Source organism: Halichoerus grypus, chromosome 13 (genome assembly GCF_964656455.1).
Source record: "Halichoerus grypus chromosome 13, mHalGry1.hap1.1, whole genome shotgun sequence".
Lineage (NCBI taxonomy): Eukaryota > Metazoa > Chordata > Mammalia > Carnivora > Phocidae > Halichoerus > Halichoerus grypus.
Window position 1 is genome coordinate 56,991,068 of NC_135724.1, and position 27,694 is coordinate 57,018,761.

At 41.0% G+C, this 27,694-nt stretch overlaps 1 protein-coding gene across 1 annotated transcript in view; it reads left to right on the forward strand.

The window, feature by feature from the left end:
• Positions 1–27,694, forward strand: part of PTPRM (protein tyrosine phosphatase receptor type M) — a 777,319-nt gene that overhangs the window by 682,239 nt on the left and 67,386 nt on the right. The window contains exon 19 of the mRNA XM_036100805.2: positions 15,005–15,092. Coding sequence (XP_035956698.2) covers positions 15,005–15,092 — 88 coding nt within the window. The remainder of the gene's footprint in view (positions 1–15,004; positions 15,093–27,694) is intronic.

A 27,694-nucleotide genomic window follows, 5' to 3' on the forward strand; every position in this document is an offset into this window, starting at 1 on the left:
TAAAACTCACCCTAAATACATCAAGATAGGCCCCCTTTTATCTTACTTTATTTTTCCTTCCCTTCCCCTATGTTCATCTGTTCTGTTTCTTAAATTCCACATATGAGGGAAATCATATGATAATTGTCTTTCTCTGACTTAGTTTGCTTAGCATAATACACTCCAGTTCCATCCACGTGCTTGCAAATGGCAAGATTTCATTCTTTTTGATGGCTGAGTAATAGTCCATTGTTCATTCATACCACACCTTCTTTATCCATTCATCTGAGGATGGACATCTGGGCTCTTTCCATAATTTGGCTGTTGTGAACATTGCTGCTATAAACATTAGGGTGCATGTGCCCCTTCGAATCAGCACTTTTGTATCCTTTGGATAAGTACCTAGTAGTGCAATTGCTGGGTCACAGGGTCGTTCTATTTTTAACTTTTTGAGGAACCTCCATACTGTTTTCCAGAATGGATGCTCCAGTTTGCATTCCCACCAACAGTGCAGAAGGACTCCCCTTTCTCCCCATCCTCGTTAACATCTGTTTTCTGAGTTGTTAATTTTAGCCATTCTGACAGGTGTGAGGTGGTATCTCATTGTGGTTTTGATTTGTATTTCCCTGATACTGAGTGATGTTGCACATATTTTCATGTGTCTCTTAGCCAAAATAGCCCCCCCTTTTAAAACCACATTACCATGAATCAGTCTCTATAATTCCATGGGATATTGGCCCCATCCATGGAATGTTCAGCACCAGCCAGGGCTGCCCAGTTACCATTTTCACCACTTTTCCTCCGTCACTCAACTGAAGAGTATTTGTCTCTCTGGCCACTTGATCAGTGGTTTTTCAGACTTTTTTCTGCTTCAATATACATATATATAATGATGTCACATCATTAACAGGAGCTTACTACTGTAGTGATTCTGAAGGTGGAAAGAAAGGGGACTTTGAAATCGGGCACATTTAAAGAAAGGGAGTAGATTGAGGGTCCCTCCAGAGTGCACATAGCTTCATATCCCTGGGAACTCACTGTGCAGATGATACAGAGCTGTGTGTAATCAAATAGGCTTATTCCATAAAAATTGGAAACTAGAAATGCTTGGTGGCTTATGACCCATGGCCAGAGTGACTTCAGAATGCCGTGTGCACAGTGTAAAGCAGTGGGCACAAAGCCACGTGTTCTTGGCCAGCTTTGTGGCCAAGAGGGAGCAGCACAGAGTTCAAAGCTAGATGGACTGGGGTCCAGGTCCTCGTTTCTGTTCACTGACTGTACCTGATCTCAGGAAAGCCACAACATGCCTTTGATCCTAAATTCCCTACCTGTGCAATAGGAATAAAGAGACTTACCTGAGAGATCTTCAAAAACACCATAAGCATATAGTTTTCAAGAGGAAATATATGACATTGCTGTGAAAAGTCACTCATTCAGAGTCATAGTCAACAGAATAAAAAACATGCTCTAAAGCTCAACCAAATGTCGGGGGGCATTGGGGGGTGGTATTTCTGGCATGAAAACATCATATAATATTTTCAGGCTGCAAACTTCAATTCCATTATCAAAAGAGAAAGTGATGTTAGGTAAAGAAATACAATATGACTATTGCCGAGATCATCACATGGCTGGATCGTCTTGCAAAATAGAAAAATTCTACAAAATTGGGAATTGGACTAAGTTTCAGTAAAACGTGGCCATTTGAAGTACTGAGATCGATCAACAGCTTTCTTTAAAAATACCAAGCTGTGTTCACATTTAGATTTCAGTTGATTTAGACATCACACAGCTTGTGTGTCTAGATTCTGGCCTTTGCCCTGCCCTCATGTCTTTTGCCCTTAAAGCATCACACGCTCCCTCTGGCTGCTTCTGTCCATGACACTGGCTAACGACAGTGACCGAAGACCACACTGGGGCCGATCTTGGGGCCACCTTCCCATCAGCACTCCACTCTGTGGCCCATCTGGCAATTTTAGGTGTCTTCAGCTGCCTTAGTACGATAGCAATAAATAGTTTATATGGCCCCAATAAAATGCAGCTCCTGGAAGAACCAGAAGAAGTATGTGCAGAAAACAAAGAAAGTTCAGAGACTTTGCATGACCCAGTGAGTTCATCTCCCATCTTCCAGGGTGATGGCTTTAGTCATTTTATGTGCCCAGTTTTATTCATATGGGAAAGGGAGGAAAAATTCCATTTCAGAAGCTTCTAAAAAAATCTGACCCTGCTCTGCCTGGAAACATACTGTACATTATGTGCAGCCTTCACCTGCATCCCTTTCTTCCTGGCAGCTTTTCTGTTGAATAGGATTTTTTTTTCTCCTTTTTTAATATCTAGGAGCTGTGGCATTTGTAACAGACTGCATCATTTTGGAGTAGCGTTCTCTCGAGGTGGGCAACTGAGACGTATAATTATATCCCGTGGAAAATGATAGTGGTGTGTGGGCTGGGGGAGGAGGTTATTGGAGCACAAAAACATGTTTCCCATTCAGAAAAAAATGACTGTACGTGGGATGTTCAATTTCCTTCTGCTCCGTGCCCATGGAGAGCCCAGCATCTTAAAGTGGAGAAGTCATTGTTATTCACTGGAGCTTGCCTGGTTTCATTTTTATTGTTTCTGAGACTTATTACTCTTTCCAAGTGGTTCCCAGGTTTGCTGCCTTTTCTCAGTATATATGAGCTAAGGTAGTCAGAGGAAACACTTTAATTACATTTTAAGTAGAGTCAAAGCATAAGTATATTTATGAAAATTCTAACAGAAGGTGCAGAGAGACCATTAACTTAAATCCCCAAAATACATAAAATGTTTTTTCATAAAAAAAAGTCCATCGTTGGCATGTTAAATTGTATCTGCATATTAAAAATCTGCACTAAACACTAAATATTGCCTAAATGTCCATATTGTATTTTAAATTCCTCTTATGAAAAGTGTCCTGGGAGCGTGGGCCGTCATCATCTGTCTCCCAAGCTTGTCCTTATGTGGCTGCCCCAAGGATACGAAGTCATCAGTTGCTACAGGATGATTTTAGCCGCTCTTCCCTTACCCATCACGTTGGCTCTCTCTCATTGGACCTCTTTTGCAAAAGCACGCCTGTGGTTGAATTTGATTTTAGTGAACTTGCTCATAACCGTCAAGCAAAAACTACGAGATGAGAGATGAAGGAGTTGGAAGTTGTACTTCAACTTGAATATAAGGGTTTGTCTCAGACACAGGGAAATGTAAGGGCCAGTAAGCTGAGAACCCCCCCAGAAAGGTGCCAGACATTGACATGTGCTTAGGAATCCTCTGGTTCCTTCAACGAATGGAGTTCTTTTTTTTTTTTTTTTTTTTAACATATAGTGTATTATTAGTTTCAGAGGTAGAGTTCAAGGATTCATCAGTTGCATATAACACCCAGTGCTCATACATCACATGCCCTCCTTAATGCCCATCAGCACCACCACCCCCAGCTCCCCTCCCCTCCAGCAACCCTTGGTTTGTTTCCTATAGTTAAGAGTCTCTTATGGTTTGTCTCCCTCTCTGATTTCATCTCATTTTATTTTTCCCTCCTTTCCCCTATGATCCTCTGTTTTGTTTCTTAAATTCCACATATTAATGAAATCATATGATGATTGTCTTTCTCTGATTGACCTATTTCACTTAGCATAATACCCTATAGTTCCATCTACGTCGTTGCAAATGGTAAGATTTCATTTTTTTGATGACTGAGTTTATATTCCATTGTGTGTATACATATATATACACACACAGCACATCTTCTTTATCCATTCATCTGTTGATGGACATCTGGGCTCTTTCCATAGTTTGGCCATTGTGGACATTGCTACTGTAAACATTGGGGTGCAGGTGCCCCCTTCACATCACTGTTTGTAAGGGAATGGACTTCTATTTTCTCAGCACTACGAGAATTCAAAACCTTGGTGGCTTTACTTTCAACAAATCTGATAGGAACAGCCCTTCTCTAGATACCACATAAAGTATGTGGTGATAACTCACATCCCAAAAATATTGGTTCAGAGTAGAATTCTTCTCAAAACATTCAGGCAATTTATGTAATTTTAAAGGGACACATTAAAACTTTTGACCTTCTTGAAGATTAAAAAAAGGATAGCTAGAGAACCTTGCCCAAAGAAAAACATCCACAGAAGAAAGTCACATAAAATGTGTGTTGATTTGCTTAACTTATTAAACGATATTTATGTGCCTATATGAGTTGATGAATGCTAACTAAACTTGCAGCAGTAATCATTTCACAAGATATGTAACTCAAACTATTATGCTGTACTCCTTAAACTTATACAGTGCTGTAAATCAAGTATATCTCAGTAAAACTGGAAAAAGAAAAAAATATTTCAAAGCCAAAAGTTATGTGAAATAGGACATAATATTATGAATGATTGCATAACCAAATTACTTAATTTTAGTCGGATGTGTTTCACTGGTGGGTTTATCAGGGACTATCTGTCAATCTCATGGTCTGCCAAAAAAGAAAGAGAGAGAGGTGGGTCACAGATAGTCAAAAAGGCTCAGTCTTGGGGCACCTGGGTGGCTCATTTGGTTAAGCATCTGCCTTCGGCTCAGGTCATGATCTCAGGGTCCTGGGATTGAGCCCCACCGTCGGCCTCCCTGTTCAGCAGGGAGTCTGCTTCTCCCTCTCCCTCTGCCCCTGCTCGTTCTCTCTCTCTTGCTCCTCACTCTCTCAAATAAATAAATAAAATCTTAAAAAAAAAAAAAAAGGCTCAGTCTCTTGGGAGAATGTGGAGTAGAGGAAGTAAGTATGTCTGCTGCCTCTGTAGTCACACGTCTATGCCAGGCCTCCCTGTGGACCAGATAGGAAGCAGTATTCTATAGCCTCGGTGAACTGCATTTCTGCCTTGATGATTATTCTTGCTTAGAATTCCTAAACCTGGAAAGCAAGGGCTCACAGTGTGGAAGACCTATGTATCAAGTCATAGTCTCTTAGAATGCCCGATGTCTCTAGAGCTGTGGATAAAGTTTTATTTTCTAACTAGAAATTTAAACAGGCAATGTATGCTAACAAAAAGCTGTAACACTTAAAACTGGGTCCATGTTAGAAAATAAAAAATAATACCACCGTAACAAAAGGAAACAAAAGCCAAGTCAGTTAATTCAGGAAGCCTTTTTTTCCTCTCTCTGTGCTCCCTGTAAATATATTACTTATTTTCCAAGCCAAAGATAAGGACATGTGGTTCTAATAATTGCAAATGTATTCATGGGGAGATTGGCTATATAATTGCAAGCAGAACTCTTCCAGAAAATGCAAGACCTGGTACAGAGTCCATAGGCAGTCAGGTAACCATGGATGGCATTAGTTATTTCATCTTTTTCTTGGAGCAGCTCTTTTTTGTTGTGTTTTGTTTTGCTTTTAAGAAAAAAATAACATTTTGCCACTTAAATTCACATAATTCCTGGATAGGGAATTGGGGAGGCTCATGGCAAGAAAGTCCTCCCATTTCTGCTCTCCTGCTGCTACTTCCCTGCCATGATCCCATTACCCTAGGAGATAAGAAAATTTCCTGTTTTGTAGAAGTAATCAACAGTTAAATGACGTTTACTTGACATCTTCCATATTCTCTTGGAAACCTTCATTTAGGGAGACGGGGATGTGATCAGGTGTGGAAAGCAGTTGTTGGCCATGTATATTTAAGTAGGTGTAACGCTGTTTCCCCTGGAAAGTCTTTGTCAGGGGAGGGATAGTACAGAAAGAGAAGTGGATTAAGAGTAAAAAAACATGGAGGTCTGACCCAGGCTGGTGTGTTAGGAGTTGGTGGTGTTCCTTCTGCATCTCATGTCCCTCAGCTTTTAGAGCAGGGAGGCATCCCTCCATGCCTGACCACTCTTGTGAGCTTTAGTTAAGACAGTAGATTTGTTCATTCTGCAAGCACACGATAAGTGCACGGTAGCAAGGGCTTGGAGTTAGAGAGCAGTTGGGCCCCACCTTATGAAAACATGCCCTGAGCTACGTGCCCTGCTCAAATGTAAGGGGATTGGTTATCATTTCATTGTTGGTTTCTGTCTGTTTTTCCTGGTCACCAGTTACATGAGAACAATGAGATTAAAATAACTATTCGTAAAAGAAAGGGCTATCACAGCACAACTGGGGAGCTCAGTAGGTTGAGTGTCTGGCTCTTGGTTTCAAATCAGGTCATGATCTCAGGGTCATAAGATCGAGCCCCAGGTAAGGCTCCATGCTCTGCAGGGAGTCTGCCGGGCCCCACTCTTTCTCTCTCTCTCTTCCTCTCTCTCTAAAAATAAATCAATAAATCTTAAAAAATAAACATTTTAAATAAGTAAATACAAATAAGTTAAAACAAGAGCTATCATATTGGAAGGCCTGAGGTTGTCACAGATGCTAAAGAAACAGCTGTGATGTGCATACCATCCCCCATAGGAGAGCATCTTCTTGTCAGAGAGGGAGGGGATTCATGTGGCTTTGCCTCAGATGACCTGGGAGCATTATCTTTACTATTTGAACAAGTGCCTCTTCCCCTAATCCACTGTTGATACTCCTCCCTCTCTCTCTCTCTCTCTCACAAGCACACACACACATGCACGCACTCATATACACACGCCCTGTGATAGTGTTCACCCATGGCCATGATTCTCCTGGAAGACTTCAAGGCCCCCCCACAGAGGCTATTCCCTTCTTCATCTTCCTACAAAAAAACAAAACCTGAGAACTTTTATTAGATGTGAGGAAAAGGCAGAGGGAATTCAAATTGGCAATTACATCACAACACACTCAAAGTAGAATTAAATTGTTGAGGCCAGTCAGATAATAGTTATTACTCAACTGTAAAATAATTGTCATTCATAGAGTAACAGAGACACTATTCAGAAAAAGAGTATGACTCTAAAAGCCCTGAAGCTATTTTTAAATGCATATTTCATAGCAGAATAGAAGTTACATGTCTGAATAAATCCTTTATCATTTGATGGCCTTGTTCTTGAGGGAATTAACTAGTGATTTTTACTGCTAGTATTTCTATTGACTTAATTTATTAATAATCTGAAAATGTTTTTTTCCTTGTATGTGTCCTGCATCTTGCAGTATTTACCCTTCAATTAGCAGCGTACGGTGTGACAATATTAATAGAGCTATAGGGATATAGTACATCTCATCCTGGTCTGCTGCCATGTTTTCTCAAAATGATAAATATGATGTAAAAACTATTATGGTCATAAGGTGTCAAGGATGACCATGACTAAGGTACCTTAAATTAAGACAGGCAATTTAAAACTGTAACACTAATGTCCACAGTGTTATTTTTTTCTCTCTTGCATGTCATAAAATTGGGGGTCCTCCTGCTGCTTTGTTGCATGCGGGGGAATGTTCCCAGCGGTGCAGTGCTGGGACAGGGCTCTCTTCCAGCCATTTTCTGATGGGCACTGAGCTATACGGTCACAGCAGGATCAATACACATCAGGTCACAGAAAAGGTGTGGACTTCACAAACTGTACACAGGCAGATTTTTCCAGGTATTTGAGCCCCTCGCACACTTAAAATGTACAAGTAAAGCCTTATCTTGAGACTATCACCAAACACTGCAATCGCTCATTCACTTAATAACAAATTATTGGGATTCCTACCATGAGGCATAGGCTCTACAATGACAACAGTGACAACCACACAGTCCCTATAAAGTCTCAGGGAGCTAGGAGGAGCAAGATGGCAGAGGAGTAGGAGACCTAAATTTCGTCTGGTCCCAGGAATTCAACTAGATAGGGATCAAACCATTCTGAACACCTACAAACTCAATAGGAGATCGAAGAAAAGAATAGCAGCAACTCTCTGAGCAGAAAAGTGACCACTTTGTGGAAGGTCTCTTCTGATTTGTTTAGTGTATATTTTTCTGGGGTTGTAGTTACCCTGTTAACATTTTGTTCTCTCATTCATCTATTCTCCTCTGGACAAAACGACAAGACTGAAAAAATCACCTCAAAAAAAAGAACAAGAGGCAGTACTGACTGCCAGGGACCTAATTAATATGGACATTAGTAAGATGTTGGAACTGGAGTTCAGAATGACGATTATAAAGATACTAGCTGGGCTGGAAAAAAGCACAGAAGATATTAGAGAGACCCTTTCTGGAGAAATAAAAGAACTAAAATCTAACCAAGTCGAAATCAAAAAGGCTATTAATGAGGTGCAATAAAAAATGGAGGCTCTAAATGTTCACAATACCCAAACTGTGGAAAGAGCCAAGATGTCCATTGACAGATGAATGGATAAAGAAGATGTGGTATATATATACAATGGAATATTATGCAGCCATCAAAAGGAATGAAATCTTGCCATTTGCAATGACGTGGATGGAACTGGAGGGTATTATGCTGAGCGAAATAAGTCAATCAGAGAAAGACATGTATCATATGACCTCACTGATACGAGGAATTCTTAATCTCAGGAAACAAACTGAGGGTTGCTGGAGTGGTGGGGGGTGGGAGGGATGGGGTGGCTGGGTGATAGACATTGGGGAGGGTATGTGCTATGGTGAGCGCTGTGAATTGTGTAAGACTGTTGAATCACAGACCTATACCTCTGAAACAAATAATACATTATATGTTTAAAAAAAAAAAAAAGATAGCAGGAGGGGAAGAATGAAGGGAAAATGATGGAAAATAAAGAAGCTGAGAAAAAGAGATAAACAACTACTGGATCACGAGGGCAGAATTCAAGAGATAAGCGATACCATAAGATGAAACAATATTAGAATAATTGGGATCCCAGAAGAAGAAGAAAGAGAGAGGGGGGCAGAGGGTGTATTGGAGCAAATTATAGCAGAGAACCTCCCTAATTTGGGGAAGGAAACAGGCATCAAAATCCAGGAGGCACAAAGAACCCCCCTCAAAATCAATAAAAATAGGTCAACACCCCGACATCTAATAGTAAAACTTACAAGTCTCAGAGACAAAGAGAAGATCCTGAAAGCAGCTCAGGACAAGAGATCTGTAATCTACAATGGTAGAAACACAGATTGGCAACAGACCTATCCACAGAGACCTGGAAGGCCAGAAAGGACTGGCATGATATATTCAGAGCACTAAATGAGAAAAATATGCAGCTAAGAATACTATATCCAGCTAAGCTGTCATTGAAAATAGAAGAAGAGATTAAAAGCTTCCAGGACAAACAAAAACTAAAGGAATTTGCAAACACGAAACCAGCCCTACAAGAAATATTGAAAGGGATCCTCTAAGCAAAGAGAGAGCCTAAAACTAACATAGACCAGAAAGGAACACAGACAATATACAGTAACAGTCACCTTACAGGCAATACAATGGCACTAAATTCATATCTTTCAATAGTTACCCTGAATGTACATGGGCTAAGTGCCCCAATCAAAAGACACAGGCTATCAGATTGGATAAAAAAACAAGACCCATCGATATGCTGCCTGCAAGAGACTCATTTTAGACCCAAAGACACCCCCAGATTGAAAGTGAAGGGGTGGAAAACCATTTACCATGCTAATGGACACCAAAAGAAAGCTGGGGTGGTAATCCTTATATCACACAGATTAGATTTTAAACCAAAGACTATAATAAGAGATGAGGAAGGACACTGTATCCTCCTTAAAGGGTCTATCCAACAAGAAGATCCAACAATTGTAAATATCTATGCCCCTAACATGGGAGCAGCCAATTATATAAGCCAATTAATAACAAAAGCAAAGAAACACATCGACAACAATACAATAATAGTAGGGGATTTTAACATCCCCCTCACTGAAATGGACAGATCATCTAAGCAAAAGATCAACAAGGAAATAAAGACCTTAAATGACACACTGGACCAAATGGACTTCACAGATCTATTCAGAACATTCCATCCCAAAGCAACAGAATACACATTCTTCTCTAATGCCCCTGGAACATTCTCCAGAATAGATCACATCCTAGGTCACAAATCAGATCTCAACCGATACCAAAAGATTGGGATCATTCCCTGCATTTTCAGACCACAGTGCTTTGAAACTAGAATTCAATCACAAGAGGAAAGTCGGAAAGAACTCAGATACATGGAGGCTAAAGAGCATCCTCCTAAAGAATGAATGGGTCAACCAGGAAATTCAGAATTTAAAAAATTCATGGAAACAAATGAATGAAAACACAACTGTTCAAAATCTTTGGGCTGCAGCAAAGGCAGTCCTAAGAGGAAAGTATATAGCAATACAAGCCTTTCTCAAGAAACAAGAAAGGTCTCAAATACACACCCTAACCCTACACCTAAAGAAGCTGGAGAAAGAATAGCAAATAAAGCCTAAACCCAGCAGGAGAAGAGAAATAATAAAGATCAGAGCATAAATCAATGAAATAGAAACCAAAAGAACAGTAGAACAGATCAATGAAACTAGGAGCTGGTTCTTTGAAAGAATTAACAAGATTGATAAGCCCCTGGCCAGACTTATCAAAAAGAAAAGAGAAATGGCCCAAATAAATAAAATCACGAATGCAAAAGGAGAGATTACAACCAACACCAAAGAAATACAAACAATTATAAGAACATATTATGAGCAACTCTATGCCAGCAAATTAGATAATCTGGAAGAAATGGATGCTTTCCTAGAGATGTATCAACTACCAAAACTGGACCAGGAAGAAATAGAAAACCTGAACAGACCTGTAACCATTGAGGAAATTGAAGCAGTAATCAAAAACCTCCCAACAAACAAGAGCCCAGGGCCAGATGGCTTCCTAGGGGAATTCTACCAAACATTTAAAGAAGAATTAATACCTATTCTTCTGAAACTGTTCCAAAAAATAGAAATGGAAGGAAAACTTCCAAACTCATTTTATGAGGCCACCATTACTTTGATCCCCAAACCAGCCAAAGACTCCATCAAAAAGGAGAATTACAGACCAATATCCCCGATGAACATGGATGCAAAAATTCTCACCAAAATACTAGCCAATGGGATCCAACAGTACATTAAAAGGATTATTCACCACGACAAAGTGGGATTTATTCCTGGGCTGCAAGGTTGGTTCAACATCCACAAATCAATCAATGTGATACAATACATTAATTAATAAAAGAAAGAACAGGGGCACCTGGGTGGCTCAGTCGGATAAGCATCTGCCTTCGGCTCAGGTCATGATCTCAGGGTCATGGGACTGAGTCCCGCGTCAGGCTCTCTGCTCTGTGGAGAGTCTGTTCTCCCTCTCCCTCTGCTGCTCCCCCTGCTCTTCTCTCTCTCTGTCAAATAAATAAATAAAATCTTTAAAAATAAATAAATAAATAAATAAAAGAACAAGAAGTGTATGATCCTCTCAACAGATGCAGAAAAAGCATTTGACAAAGTACAGCATACTTTCTTGATCAAAACTTTTCAGAGTATAGGGATAGAGGGTACATACCTCAATATCGTAAAAGCCATCCATGAGAAACCCACAGTAAATATAATTCTCAATGGGGAATAACTGAGAGCTTTCCCCCTAAAGTCAGGAACACAGCAGGGATGTCCACTATCACCACTGCTATTCAACACAGTACTAGAAGTCCTAGCCACAGCAATCAGACAACAAAAAGAAAAGGCATCTGAATCGGCAAAGAAGCAGTCAAACTCTCACTCTTTGCAGATGATATGTTACTTTATGTGGAAAACACAAAGACTCCACCCCAAAACTGCTAGAACTCATACAGGAATTCAGTCAAGTGGCAGGATATAAAATCAATGCACAGAAATCAGTGGCATTCCTATACACCAACAAGACAGAAGAAAGAGAAATTAAGGAGTCGATCCCATTTACAATTGCACCCAAAACTGTAAGATACCTAGGACTAAATCTAAGCAAAGAGGCAAAGAATCTGTACTCAGAAAACTATAAAATACTCATGAAAGAAATTGAGGAAAACAAAACAATGGAAAAACATTCCATGCTCATGGATTGGAAGAACAAATATTGTGAAGATGTCAATGCTGCCTAGAGCAATCTACACATTCAATGCAATCCCCATCAAAATACCATCCACTTTTTTCAAAGAAATGGAACAAATAATCCTAAAATTTGTATGGAACCAGAAAAGACCCGAATAGCCAGAGGAATGTTGAAAAAGCAAAGCAAAGCTGGTGGCATCACAATTCTGGACTTCAAGCTCTATTACAAAGCTGTCATCATCAAGACAGTATGGTACTGGCACAAAAACAGACACATAGATCAATGGAACAGAATAGAGAGCCCAGAAATGGACCCTCAACTCTATGGTCAACTCATCTTCGACAAAGCAGGAAAGAATGTCCAATGGAAAAAAAGACAGTCTCTTCAACAAATGGTGTTGGGAAAATTGGACAGCCACATGCAGAAGAATGAAACTGGACCATTTCCTTACACCACACACAAAAATAGACTCCAAATGGTTGAAAGACCTCAATGTGAGACAGGAGTCCATCAAAATCCTAAAGGAGAACACAGGCAGCAACTTCTTCGACCTCAGCCGCAGCAACTTCTTCCTAGAAACATCGCCAAAGGCAAGGGAAGCAAGGGCAAAAATGAACTATTGGGACCTCATCAAGATAAAAAGCTTTTGCACAGCAAAAGAAACAATCAACAAAACCAAAAGACAACCGACAGACTGGGAGAAGATATTTGCAAACGACATATAAGATAAAGGGCTAGTATCCAAAATCTATAAAGAACTTATCAAACTCAACACCCAAAGAACAAATGATCCAATCAAGAAATGGGCAGAAGACATGAACAGACATTTTTCCAAGGAAGACATCCAAATGGCCAACAGACACATGAAAAAGTGCTCAACGTCGCTCGGCATCAGGGAAATCCAAATCAAAACCTCAATGAGATATCACCTCACACCAGTCAGAATGGCTAAAATTAACAAGTCAGGAAACGACAGATGTTGGTGGGGATGCGGAGAAAGGGGAACCCTCCTACACTGTTGGTGGGAATGCAAGCTGGTGCAGCTACTCTGGAAAACAGTATGGAGGTTCCTCAAAAAGTTGAAAATAGAGCTGCCCTACTACCCAGCAATTGCACTATTGGGTATTTACCCCAAAGATACAAATGTAGGGATCTGAAGGGGTATGTGCACCCCGATGTTTATAGCAGCAATGTCCACAATAGCCAAACTATAGAAAGAGCCAAGATGCCCATCGACAGATGAATGGATAAAGAAGATGTGGTATGTGTACACACACACACACACACACACACACACACACACACACACACACAATGGAATATTATGCAACCATCAAAAGGAATAAAATCTTGCCATTTGCAACGACGTGGATGGAACTGGAGGCTGAGCGAAATAAGTCAATCAGAGAAAGACATGTATCATATGATCTCACTGATATGAGGAATTCTTAATCTCAGGAAACAAACTGAGGGTTGCTGGAGTGGTGGGTGGTGGCAGGGATGGGGTGGCTGGGTGATAGACGTTGGGGAGGGTATGTGCTATGGTGAGCGCTGTGAATTGTGTAAGACTTTTGAATCACAGACCTGTACCTCTGAAACAAATAATACATTATATGTTAAAAAAAGAAGATAGTAGGAAGGGTAAAATGAACGATGGGAAATCGGAGGGGGAGATGATCCATGAGAGACCATGGACTCTGAGAAACAAACTGACGGTTCTAGAGGGGAGGGGGTGGGAGGATGGGTTAGCCTGGAGATGGATGTTAAAGAGGGCACGTATTGAATGGAGCACTGGGTGTTATATGCAAACAATGAATCATGGAACACTACATCAAAAACTAATGATGTAGTGTTTGGTGATTAATATAACATAATAAAATTAAAAAAAAAAAAAAGTCTCAGGGAGTTTCCAGGCTGGTGGCTAAGACACTAGAATGAACTGAGCACCATCCATGGCATAGTCAGCTCCTGTGCAGTATACCAGCGGCGAGTCTCCCTTGTGGGGTCTGAGAGCAGGTGTATCCTACCCCTACAGCAGTAGTCATGCAGCTTAACTAATGAGCCAGAGCTGGACCCATAGAAAGAGATAATAAATAGGTTCTGTTGAACCACAGACTAATCACTGAATATTGGTAATGGTTGGAAATGGCCAAGATGGCCAAATAGTATAAGAGAGACAGGAATTAGGAGCTTCGGTTGGAAAGCCATCCTGGGATGTTTGAGGGTGTGAGTTCCTGACACCACATTCTCTGGCCCTAAAGTATATCAGAATGGTGCTCTCTTCATCAGCTCTGCCTTTAGGTCTACTTCCTTCTCCTCTCATCTTCTTTCCCAGTTGCTACCAAGAAGTAAAAGAGTAGCTGTGGCAAAGACAAGAAGTCATTTTGACTAACTGCTTCTTACTTCCATCCTTCCCCTTACCTTTTATATGTTGGCTACACAAGGATAAAAGGGAATGTGAACTAAAGTGGAGATAAAAGTCCCAGATTTTTTTTTTCACCTGTCAACCGATACCAAAGGACATTTTCATTATAACTTGAATAGAAAAAATATGTATCTGACTAATAACATGAGATTAAAGATCCTGGGCATAATAATGCCAAATCCTTAAATAAATGGACATCTAAGCTCCATTAAAAATGAAGAGAAAACTCTGGCAGAATTTATTACAGGATTTTAGCCTTGAAGGCATGAAGTCATAGCTTCCCTACCTTCACAGTTTCAACCAAAAATCACCTTCTTTCAGTTAGCAATTGGGAAGAAAAACGATATCTTTGTATCTCTTAAGAGAGTATTGAAAAATGGTAATATAATTAAGAAATTGAGAGAAATGTTAATTTTTTCTGTATTAAATTGAAGTAAGATAGGGTGAACATCACCATTTTAATGGATTGTATGATAGATTATGGGTTCACTCTCTGGCCCCCATCCGTGTGTGTAGTGTATTAACTAAAGGAAAACAAAAAGTAAAACAAGGTATTTAATCCATCCTCTCGTTCCTGTGAACATCCTTTTCCCTTATTGACTCTTGCCATACATTTCTTAAAAACATCCTCCGTCGTTAAGATCCTGTGTTTACTGCACCAAATTGTAGTTCTTTATGTCACTTTTCTCTTTCTTCCAGAGCTTCTTTGAAGGGCAGTCCGCACCATGGGACTCCGCTAAGAAAGATGAAAACAGAATGAAGAACAGATATGGGAATATCATTGCATGTAAGTGTTAACAGTGTAATTGTGCTGTGGTATAACTTTCTTTTCACATCTGCTAAGATTGACCACCAGCCTCACGCAGTGAGAATTTACAGTGCAATTACCGCCTTCATCCTTCTGGAAAAGCTGGTATGCTCGTATTAAAGAAAGGAAAAGCTACCTAAATACCCCCACTACGTCAATATGTCTTGCTGTGGGGCTAGTTTTACTTTCAGATTTAAGGTTTGGGTAACATAGGTAATGCTAAAATGCTGAGAAAGAAAATGCATTTTAGGAGTAAACATAATAGTCCTAATGTTTCCCAGCTGCTACATGAGAATGAATAGAAATAATGATGTGCAACACACCTTAATGCAAGGAGCTCAGAGTTCTCAGCAAGCATTAACTCATTAATCCTCCAAGCACTTGGGGTAGGTAGGTCATAGCCCCATTTTAAGGACAGGAAACTGAAACTCAGAAGTTAAATGATAGTCCCCATATCAAAACACTCATTAGCAAAAGAGTGAGGATTATATTTCAGAAATTCCCAGTTCCTGTGAAGCTGAATGTTACCAATCCATAATGCCTTAGACCGTTTTTAAATCGAATCCAACCTCATTAATGTTCCGTAACGATGCTGAGACGTGTGGTAGATTGATGAACCTCCTTCTCCTGGGGCTAGAGCCATCCATCCCCTGCATTAAACTGCTCCAAGCCACACGGGACTACCCCAAGGTACTGACAGGTTCTAACAGAGTTAATACTATTTCTGAAGATACATAAATTCAAACAAACAAACAGTGTGGGAATAGAACTGGAGCGCTTGTAGCTCCTCATGTCTTACTGCTATTGAGAGAACACACTGGAAACGTTCGGGTAGTCCAGGGAACAATGTATTAGCTTTATTGATTGTGAAAGTGCTGTGAAATTTTATTTGTCTGAGTTAACATTTCTTGGAAAGACAGGAGAGCCTGCCCAATGGAAGTTTCTGTTACTATAGAAGTGTTCCGTGCCTGCATTATCTGAAACAGTAGCCACACGCCCCATGAACACTTGAAAAGTGGCTGGTGCCACCGAGGAACTGAGATTTAAATTGTATTTGACTTTAATTACTTTGAATTTAAATAATACATGAGACTGGTGGCTCCCACTATTGGACGGTGCGATGGACAGTGTTTTACTGTGAAAAAGGAGGGGGTGGGGTTTACACATGATAGGAAAGAACCATCCTGACTGCGCATGAGCGCACCCTGTTCTCCCTCTGGCCGCTCCTAAGTCCCAGCCACTGGTGTTGCAGGTGACAAGTGCTAGCTTCGAGTGTTTTGTCTGTTCATTGACTTAGTGCTTCGAGTGGTCACCTCAGAGTCCTTGTTAGTCAGAAGCTGCTTCCCTAAGATCTAAGGCTTCATTGCCCCTCAGTGGATTCAGTCAACACTATGGAGCACCAGACACCAGGCCCACAGTGAGGATTCCAAGGTGACAGGGACAAATGTGCCCGCCCGCAGGACAGGGCAGAGTGGGCGGGTAACAGAGCACTGTGACGCCAGTCCCATGAGGTGACACGGCACCAGGCTGGAGCTGTGTGTGCAGTGCCACCAGCCTCAGGGAAGGAGAACCTGACTTTTCGCTGGAGGGTGGTCATGGGAGGAATTGGTTGACCAATATAGATCCCTCCAAGTTCCCTCATAGTCTCTGGGAGCAGCTAAAGCTTTGCAGTGTTAGAAGGATCCAGATTTCTCATCATGGCTTACAGGGTTCTCCCCAGGAGTTCACTCAGTGCTGCAGCAATCTCCAAGGGGGTTCACAAAGTAAAATGGGGTGTTCACAGCATGTCCTGGGCCTCCCTCCATACCAGGTGGATGGGGAGGTTGGGAACATTTGTCCTGCAGTCCCCCTGACATCCCAGATGTGGGCCTCCTGCTGCATGCACAGAAGGCAGTGTTGATGAGTGCGATTGTCAGCATGCTCAGAAATCCAGCCGGCCTTTGCTCAATAGAACTTTCAGCCTGCTTCTTCTTGATGCCTGAGTTCAATACCTGCACTTGGTGGGCACTTGAGGAATATTTCTGAATGATGAATGAAAAAAATAATAAAAGCTAGCATTTGTTAAGCACTTCCTTTATGCTAGATGCCACTCTAAGCACTTTCCACATGTTACCTCACTCTCTTCCTGTAAGGATACCATGAAACAGGTAATATGATTGTTTCTGTCTTACAGGTGAGGCAGTTGAGGCATAGGGAAAGGTTACAGGGTTAATAAGATGTGGAAGCAGGATTCCAACCCAGGAGCAGCTTTTATAACAGTGCATGCATGGTTGGACGGTTGGTCCCCGCCGGCTTGCTACCGTGCCTGAACTTTTCTCCCTTAGCGTCATGGTCTGCAGGGGCCGGGGTAGGTGACAAGAGGCAGCTGAAAGACACTTTGGGCCCTCACCCCTTCCTCTGACCCCTGCGGACCCCAGAGAGAAATTCTGGAGCTGCCACTGCCCAGGGTCTCTTGCAGAAGCTCTTTGTTGATGACTTTTGTCGTCTGTTGTCTAAGAAGGATAGTGGGGGCAGGGCCTCATGTACGGATTAGTTGTTAACCTATTATCATTAATTGTCATCTAGCTCAGAATGGGTGCAGAGGGGAACAGGATGTCAGAGGACATTTAATAATGATCTGGGGGTGAGAAAGGCAGACGACAGGACCGCCTGCATCCTGCCTGGTCTGGCCTAGGGCACTACTGGCTGGAGGGCACTGGCCAGCGCGTTGGAACATAGGGTGGGAAGGGAAACAGAACAAGAGATCAGTGTGGTCTAACCTACCTCCCAACATTATTGAAATAAAAATTTATACGTCTTTTTTTTTTGTGAGGACATTGAAAAGCCACAATTCTATGCAAATATAAAATATTTTAATTCTATTAAGTGCTGTTCTCGTCTTCAAATTGAGGCATGGAGAGACAGAATGACCTGCCTGTGATCACATGAGGAGGTAGTCATCCTTTTGTGATGTAAAACATATTTTTTCTAATTTAATTATTTGGGAAAGTTTGTTTTTATAGACGTAGGTAGAGGTATGGCCCCTCCACGAACATGAGAATGGCCTACATTGATTGCTTCCTTTCTATGAAAAGTCTGCAGGCTCTCCATGGCATTCCAAGTGGATTCTCTCCTCTAAAGTTCTGTTCAGCCTCCAGAAGCCCCACCCACCTTGTCTCTACCTTGACCTTCTAGATATTGGGTGTGCCTCTGTTTTCCATAGAAACATTGAATGTCATTCCTCTACCTGATTTCTCCTTATGGCTGCACTGAGAGTGTGTGCTCAAATAGACCAAATAATTTATCCCTTCATTCAACAAATACTTTGTGATCACATACTATTTGCCAGACACCATGCTAGGCACTGTTACAGAAGGATGATTAAACATAATCGGGCACTGCCCTCCCAGCCATTACCATCTAGGGCAGGGCTTGGCAGACTCTTTCTGAAAAGGGCAGATAATAAATACTTTAGGCTTTGCACGCTGGCCAGTTTCAGTTCAAAACATCGACTTGCAGGTGCTGACTCCTGGTTTAGTGAAGAACAGATCCCACTGGGACAACTTTTCATTTCTACCACTCAGGGCTCACTTCTGCCACCACCATCATCATCTTCAGCCCTCAAGACCCTGCACTTAAGATGGATGATTTTAAACCCCCCTGTGTATTCACTGAATGTTCCATGACTTTAGAGTCTAGGGGCCAGAGCAGACCAAGACATGCATGAACTGTTAGGAGAAGGGTACACGAGTGAGGGGTGGACTAATGAGAAAAGACTTTGGGCAAAAGAGATGAACACAGGATTTGGAGCTATAAGATGCAATTGGGGTCTTGGCCCCACCATATACTAAGCAAATGACGTTGGATAAGTCATGAACGTTCTCAATGTCAGTTTCCTGAGTTTCACCTGTTCCAGAAACAAACTTAAATGCCACATAAAAAGAACATTGATTGTTGTTAGGCGAAAAAAAATCCCATCTTTTCTTATTACTCCTGTGTTGCTCTTTACTCTTCAGTTTAGTGGATTCCATAGGTCATTTAAAAACTTTTTTTTTTAAATTTATTTATTTGTCAGAGAGAGCACAAGCAGGGGGAATGGCAGGCAGAGGCAGAGGGTGAAGCAGATTCCCCACGGAGCAAGGAGCCCAATGCGGGGCTTGATCCCAGGACCCTGGGATCATGACCTGAGCCAAAGGCAGACGCTTAACCAACTGAGCCACCCAGGCGCACCCAAAGTTTTTAGGGACACCTGGGTGGCTCAGTCGGTTAAGCGTCTGCCTTCAGCTCGGGTCATGATCCCAGGGTCCTGGGATCAAGCCCCGCATCGGGCTCCTTGCTCCGCGGGGAATCTGCTTCACCCTCTGCCTCTCTCTCTCTCTATGTCTCTCATGAATAAATAAATAAATAAATAAAAATCTTTTTTAAAAAATAAGAAAAATAAATAAAAATCAGCATTTGGAAGCCTCAAGTTCCAAATGATGAGCTCGTAGGCAGTTGCAGGCATCACCTTGCTCCCTAATTGTTAGCACGACCCTGCACAGTGACCCAACCCCTGATGGGCTGTGACTCTGGGCTCCATTTCTGGGTGGTTTGCTGTCACCTGGCTGATTTTCTACCTTTCACCTGCCCTCCATCCTGTTCCCTCCCCGTCTTTCAGTGTTTCTTCATCAGGTTGCATTGTTTGCTCTTGTGCTTTTCTAAAGACAACATCAAAAAGAGATTTCTGTGCCCCAGCTACACTATCATCCAGGCTCCTATTCTTCCTTCTCAGTTGCTGTGGCATCTGGAAGCCATTCTCTGTGCACACATGTTATCTTTTGCTTTTTTCCATGTATTTTTTTTTTATGTATCAGAATTATTCTATTTTTTATTGAAGTATAGCTGACACACAATGTTACGTTAGTTTCAGGTGTATCACATAGCGATTGGACAAGTTTGTTCGTTCTGTGCTTACATGATTTCATGTGCAGATACATATGAAATGATTACTGTAATCAAGCTAGTTAACAGATGGTCTCACATAGTTGCCATTTGTGAGTGTGCAGTGAGAGCCCCTGAAATCTACTCTCTTGGCATGTTTCTAGTGTTTAATATAGGATCATTAACTATAGTCATCATACTGTACATGAGATTTCTAGACTTATTCATCCCGCATAATTGCAACTTTGTATCCTCTGGCCAACATCTGCCCATGCCCCCCCGCCACTCCTGGAGTCACCCTTCTACTCTGCTTCTCTGAGTCCCACTGTTTTAGATTCCACATATAAGTGAAATCACGCAGGTTTTTTCTGTGTCCAGCTTATTTCACTTAGCAGGATGCCTCCGAGTTTCCTCCGCATTGTGGCAAATTATAATCTTTTCATCTAGTTTTCTGTTGTTTTCGGAAATCACTCTAGAACTGTCTGTGATTATTTATGTAATTCTGTACAAGGCTCTATGCTGGCATATCCTGAGATAACAATCACTTAGGCCTCCTCCAGACAATTATTAATGCTTTTTAAGTGGGGTATCCAAATCCTTAGATACCACCGGCAATCCACCCCAGCTAAGTAGGACGAGTTTTATACTACCCATGGGTTGCAGAAACACTACCGCTGTTGCCTTGAATCCCAGAACTGCCCTGGGCCAGCCCTCGCCCAGCCTCTGAGTCAGGCTTGCAATCCTAGAGAGTGGCCCCAAGTTGGTGTGAGCACCGCAGGTTGTTCTGACGAATAATTTTTGGGAGCTTCTTGATTTGAGACTCTTTATGGGTCTTTACTTATAGTAGTGAAAATATTGTTAAAATAGTATTGTTAGAGTTGTGGAAGAATTTGAGATAAGAAGAATAAAAATACTTATCCAAATCCCGCTTATGTATGCACCCATATCAGTTTCTTTATAGGCATGGGGAAGCATATAACCATACCCCCTCCACCCTAAAAAATGATGTAATTGTAGAAAAGTTGGTTATACTACCTGAGAAGCCTACTTCATAGCACCTAACGCTTCAGGAATGACCACCAGTGAGGAGGAGGAACTGGGGGGTTCGGTCAACCTATCTTAGAAATTCTCCTTAGTGCTTTTCAGAGAACTTAAGAAGTGTCAGTAATGATCACATTCACTGTTTTGCAACATCGTTTGCATATAAAATGGTTTTAATGGTGCTTAAAAACTGTTTATTGGCTTTTGCTCTTAAGTTAAACTTTTCCCTTATTTACATTATAAATTTGCCAAGCTAGTCCTTTCCAAATATAAACAAATACCCCCCTCCACCATGCCACAAAAACAGCCCTCCTGATTTTCTCAGTGGTTCCTAATTATAATTAATTTTGAGCTTAAGATACACACCAAATCTCCTGGCTAACGGGAACCCCTTTGAGCCTGGGGTCCTCTTTTCTGGGGGCTGGCAGTTGAAGATAAGGAGCCAGAAATCTGCAGACCCTTCCCAGGCTCCCTCCCCCACCTTTCTATGGTCCATTCAATGAAGACATATTGGTCTGCCATGTGCCAGGCTCTCTACCAATCTAAAGGAATTCTTCCAACAGATATTACTGAGTGCCTGTTACATGCAAGGCACTATCCTAGGTGTCAGAGACAGAGCAGGGGAACAGAACAAAATTCTTTGCCTGTATAGCACTTGACATTCTTATGGGGGCAACAGAAAAAGTCACCAAGTAAACTGTATAATATGTCTTATTAGAAAGTGAGGCATGTAACGGGGAAAATGGAGCAGTGAAAGGAGACATGTGAGGCAGAGGTTGGAGTTTTTAAGTTGTGGTCAAGAAAGGCCTCTCTGAGAGGATCAGATGCAAGCCAAGGCCTGACACAGGTGAGGAAGGGAGCCAGCTCCCGGCAGAGGCCGTCAGGGGGCAGACCTGCCTCAGCGTGGTGCCCGAGACAGCAATGAGGCCAGTGTCACTGGAGCAGAGTGAGGGTGAGCAAGGACAGAGATGGAAATGTGACGAACCGGGGTGACCATGGTGGCCCAGAGTGGACACAGCCCCTGATGTTTTCCAGGGAAGGGGCAGGGAGGAGAGACTTAAATGATTATACAAAGGAATTAAATGATTATTGAAATAAATAAAGTTAAGGGCCACAAAGAAGAGGTATATGGTATGGTGAGACTCTGTAATGGGGGATTGACTTCTTCAGGTGGTGTGGGAAGGCTTCCCTGGGGATGTGAAACGGAAGACCACTGAGTAAAGGGGTAGAGCAAATGGGTGTTGCAGACAGAGGGTGCATCATGTGAACACACCCTTCACATGAGAGAACCCCTTGAGTCTGAGGAACTAAAGGAAGGCCAGGTAGCCAGAGCTGGGGTTTAAATGGAAGCCAGACCTGCAGGGCCTTCTAGGAAAGATTAAGGATTTTAGTGTTCATTAGAAAAACAAAAGGGAACCTCATCAAAGGGTTTTTTTGAGGACGGGGTGGGGGTTATTCATTAAATTTGCATTTGGAAAATTTAATCTGACTGCAAAATGAAAAATGAATTGGAAGGGGACACTAGTTAAGAGATTCTTTCAGTTGCCCAAGTGAAAAGCAATGATAATGTGGACTAGGAAGAAGAGAAATAGACAGATTCAAGAGAGGTAATTGATCAAATCAAATGGATTGGATGTGGGGTAAGGAAGATGGAGGAGACAGAGTTGCTTCTATGTTTCTGACTCACAGGAGGATGGATGAGTGGTGCATGGATGGTGAATGGTTAGACAGATGGAAGGATGGGACATTTACTCCATTGGGAACACTGGAAGGGAACCCCACTTGGCAGGGAGCTCAGGGATAGGTCTGATGTTGGGAGTAGCAGGGAAAGCTTATGAATTGAATCTGGGGATGCACCAGGATGCCTGTGAAACATTCAAATGAGATGTCCAGTACGCAGTTATATAGACTGCTCTGAAACCCAAAGGGGAGGGATCTGGGCCCAAATGGAAACCAGTGAATCTTGGGGCACAGAATGGCAGTTGAAACCATTGGCATGATAAGATTATCTGTGGAGGAAGCATGGAGGGCATCGAGAGCCCGGGACCCAGCCTGGAGGGGCTTCAGTAATGGGAAATACTGAGGCAATATTGCCTAATGTGTACAAAAGAGCATTGTGTCATGGAGAAGAATGGGTGTCAATAGTGTCCTGCTGAAGGATCTAGTGCAATGAAGACTCTGATGTAACAACGTGAGAATTATTCATGAAATTAGCAAACGGTGCTTTGAATGGAGTAGGCAGGGGGTGAGTAGGCAATGGGTGAGGACGTGATGGGAGGACAGACAGCTTTATGAAAGGAAGAGAAGAGAGTCCCTTCTGAGCTTTGATTTTCATCCTCATTGTGTTACCCATGCCCTCCTACTCCATTTTCCTGGCTAATAGTGAGTTATCTAAGAGGAGAGTGAAACCTTTGACCCAATCTATCCCACCTGACTCTTTGAACCAGTGACCCAATCTTGATGCTCATGCTGAAAACCACTCTTCCAGGGTTTTGTTCCATAGCACTGTGCTTCTCTCTAGCAGGGGAGCCCCTCCAACATTGTCACTTCTCAGGAATCCCTAACTGTCATGATCTGGTGTAGGAATAAAGGCAGGTGAAGGGAGGATGATGGGAACGAAGGGTTAGTTGGATAAGTATGGGCTGGCAGGGAGAGCTTTTGGTGTTAAGAATCAGATGGATGAGAATAAGGGAGAAACAAATCAACACAACATGTTTAGGAAGGCAAAAAAAAAAAAAATCTAGAAGAATTAGGCAAAATAAGAGTTAGGGGTCCTGCCAGGACACTGAAGATTAAAGAGTAAGGGTCTCTAGTTGAGGGTCTAGCTGTAAGCAATAAACACAGCAAGACCAAGTAACAAATAAAACTGACAGTAAGAGCAAAGATTAACATGGAGGCACCTACCACTAAACTCGAAGATTCCTCATTTGCTTGGTGCTCAGTACCAGCATGGCCTGAGCATTCAGGTGGGCACAAGCAGGGACACCAGGCTGGCATACAGGTCACACAAGGGTAGATCACTGAACACTTCCCATCTGTTCACTTGGCTCTTCTGCATCTTGTACCTTGAAACCAGTGCAGCAGCAGTCCTTGGCAAGTATGTAAGCGCAGGAGAAGCAAAGCCATTATTTGCAGAAATCAGTAGTAATTAAAATTAATTGGGAGTCTCCTCTCAGAGGGCAAATGTTACTTAGATCATTGTGATTCCAATTTACCTTAAATATGTCATCAATATTTAGCAGAAAGAGAGAACTGGTTGGAGGTGAAATATTATCAATGTCACACTTCACTTCTACTGCCATAGTAGTATCTAATCACATACAAGTGAATTGTAAGGCTATTACCCATATCCATCGTGTTTAAAATGAAAATGTTAAAATATTTGAAGCTACTTAGAGGTGTTCTAAATATAACGTTATATGACAAAAAAGGCATAATTAACCCTTTTTAGAGACTTAGAGTAAAACATAGAGACCTGCTTTAAATGTCTAATTACCCCACCTCTAGTGTACGAATGCACACATCCATAAATGCATGCATTTACATATCCATAAATACACACATGCACACACATAAATACCCACATACATACATACATAAATACACATAAATACATACACACATGCATAAATAAGTATACGTACATGGGAAAAAACACCAGCAGATTATAATTTTTCAGTAGTAAGCAATGGTTTGTTATGCTTTATACCAGGTCTTTATGTGCCTATTTCTTACCCAAAAATATTACTTTTGCCCTTTTTCTTATAGTAAAGGCTTTTTTGAAAGGAATGAGAGGAATAGCAACAAGGCCTTTATATAGTTTTCTCAAAATGTCAGAGTTTGTCACCCTTTGTGATGGGCTAACATTGAGTTGTGATTATAATATAAACATTTGTTGGATTTTGATCATTTTCCAGTCATCCATGGCTAAATGGATATCTTTTTCCCAATTATAAAAGGAATTCATATACATTAAGGAAAAATTATACAGTAACAAAGAGTTGGGGAAAATTGCTCAGAACCTCACCAACTAAGTTCAAACCCTACTAACATTTTTTTCTGTTTCCTTCATCTTTTTTCTGTTCTCTGCCTTGAAGTTGTTGGCTTTATTTTTTAAAGTAAAAATAGGTCTGTTGTTTTATTTCTGATTATAAAGACAGTATAAACTGTGTAGACAATTAAAAGAGTATACCAAATCATAAAGATGAAAATAGATATTACTCCAAATTTGCCCACCCAGCAGAAATCCCACCGTTTCACTTATCCCACTAAGCACTTCTACACACATATACAATTATTTCATATAAACAGACTCTTAAGAGACATGCTGCTTTTGCAACCTGCTCTACTTCACTCCACAATATGTCACAGAGATCTTCTCAAGGAAAGTAATTAAAGCTATAGTAATACTTTTTTTTTTTTATAGTAATACTTTTTGATGATTTTATCATATTCCATTGTTTTATAAGACTGTTAGTTCACAACCCTCCTCAAGCTTCCTGGGTGTCCTCTGAAACCAACTCTCAGACACAGAGGGAAGGGAGAGACCAAAGAAAGAGGCAAGGCACTTCGGGATGGTAGTTGGGAGTTTTAATTAGTAAAGGGAACTTATATACAAGGCTTGTATTGGGTGGCAGCAAGATGAGTGGATCCCTGCATCTGCCTGCCAAATCTTAAAGGTTTATGAAGAGATCTTAACTAGGTTCATTCACTTATATTGTGCAAGTCTTCTCAACACCATATCACTATCTCAAGACTATGTCCTTGGAGTAGCCCCTGGGAGCAGGAAAAACAAACAGAACCCACATTCCAAGGATAATGGGGGAATGGGTGAGGAATTTCAAGTGCCTGGGTCCAGCTCATGGGTCAACCACCGGTCACATCTTTTCAATGACCTTCCTCAACAGAGACCACTGTTGAGCAGTTCCCTGTTGATATCCTTGAATGGTTTGGACTAGGTGAGGACAGAATAAATTGTGTTTTAGAAAAAGCAGCTCTCAGCATGGATTCACAAAATTCAACATCCATTTATGTTAAAAACTCTCAACAAAGTGGGTATAGAGGGAATGTACCACAACATAATAAGGGCCAGATATGACAAGCCCACAGCTAACATAATGGTGAAAAGCCCACTCAATTGTAAAAAACTGAAAACTTTTCCTCTAAGATCAGGAACAAGACAAGGTTGCCCACCCACTCTTGCCACTTTTATTCGACAAAGTATTAGCAGTTTTAGCCGTAGCAATTAGGCAAGAAAAAGAAGTAAAAGGCATCCAAATTGGAAAGGAAAAAGTAAAATGGTCACTATTTGTGAAAAACATGATTTTATATATAGAAAACCCTAAAGACTCCACACACATACACACACAATTAGAACTAATAAATGAATTCAGTAAATTTTCAGGGTACAAAATCAACATACAAAAATCTTTTGCATTTCTATACACTAACAACAAACTATCAGAAAGAGAAATTAAGAAAACAATCACATTTATAATTTCATCAAAAAGATTAAAATATCTAGGAATAAATGTAACCAAGAAGGTGAAAGACCTATACTCTGAAAACAGTAAGACATTGATGAAAGAAATTGAAGAAGACACAAATACATGGAAAGATATTCTATGCTCATGATTGGAAGATTTAATATTGTTAAAATATCTGTAATACCCAAAGCAAGCTACAGATTCAGGGCAATCCCTATCAAAATTCCAATGGCATTTTTTTTACAGAAAAAGAACAAACAATTCTAAAATTTGTGTGGGACCACAAAAGACCTTGAATAGCCAAAGCAATCTTGAGAAAGAAAGAAAAAACTAGAGGCATCACATCACACTCCCTGATTTCGAACTACATTACAAAGCTATAATAATCAAAACAGTATGGAATTGGAATAAAAACAGACATATAGATCAGTGAAACAGAATAGGGATTCACGAAATAAACCCACACATATATGGTCAATTAATTTACAACAAAAGAGGCAAGAATATACATTGGGAAAAGGACAGTCTCTTCAATAAATGGTATTGAGAAACTGGGAAACCACATGCAAAAGAATAAAATTAGGCTACTGTATTACATTAGATATAAAAGTTAGCTCAAAATAAATTAAAGACTTGAATGTAAGACTGAAACCATAAAACTCCTAGAAGAAAACACAGGTGGTAAGCTCCTTGACATTGGTCTTGGTGATGATTTTTTGGATCTGACTCCAAAGGCAACAAAAGCAAAAATAGGTAAATGGGACTACATCAAAATAAAAATCATCTGCACAGCAAAGGAAACCATCAACAAAATGAAAAGGCAACCTATTGAATGGGAGAAAATATTTGCAAATCATATATCAAATATGGGGTTAATATCCATAACATAATAAATAACTCATACAACCCAGCAAAAAAACTTAAAAATAGGCAGCGGATCTGAATAAACATTTTTTCTAAAGAAGACATGCAGATGGCCAACAAGCACATGAAAAATGTTCAACATCACTAGTCATCAGGGAAATGCAAATCAAAACCACAGTAAGATAACACCTCACACCTGTGAGGATGGCTGTTCTCAAAATGACAAGAAATAGCAAGTATTGGCAAGCATATGGCAAAATGGGGGGCCTCATGTCCTGTTGGTGGGAATGT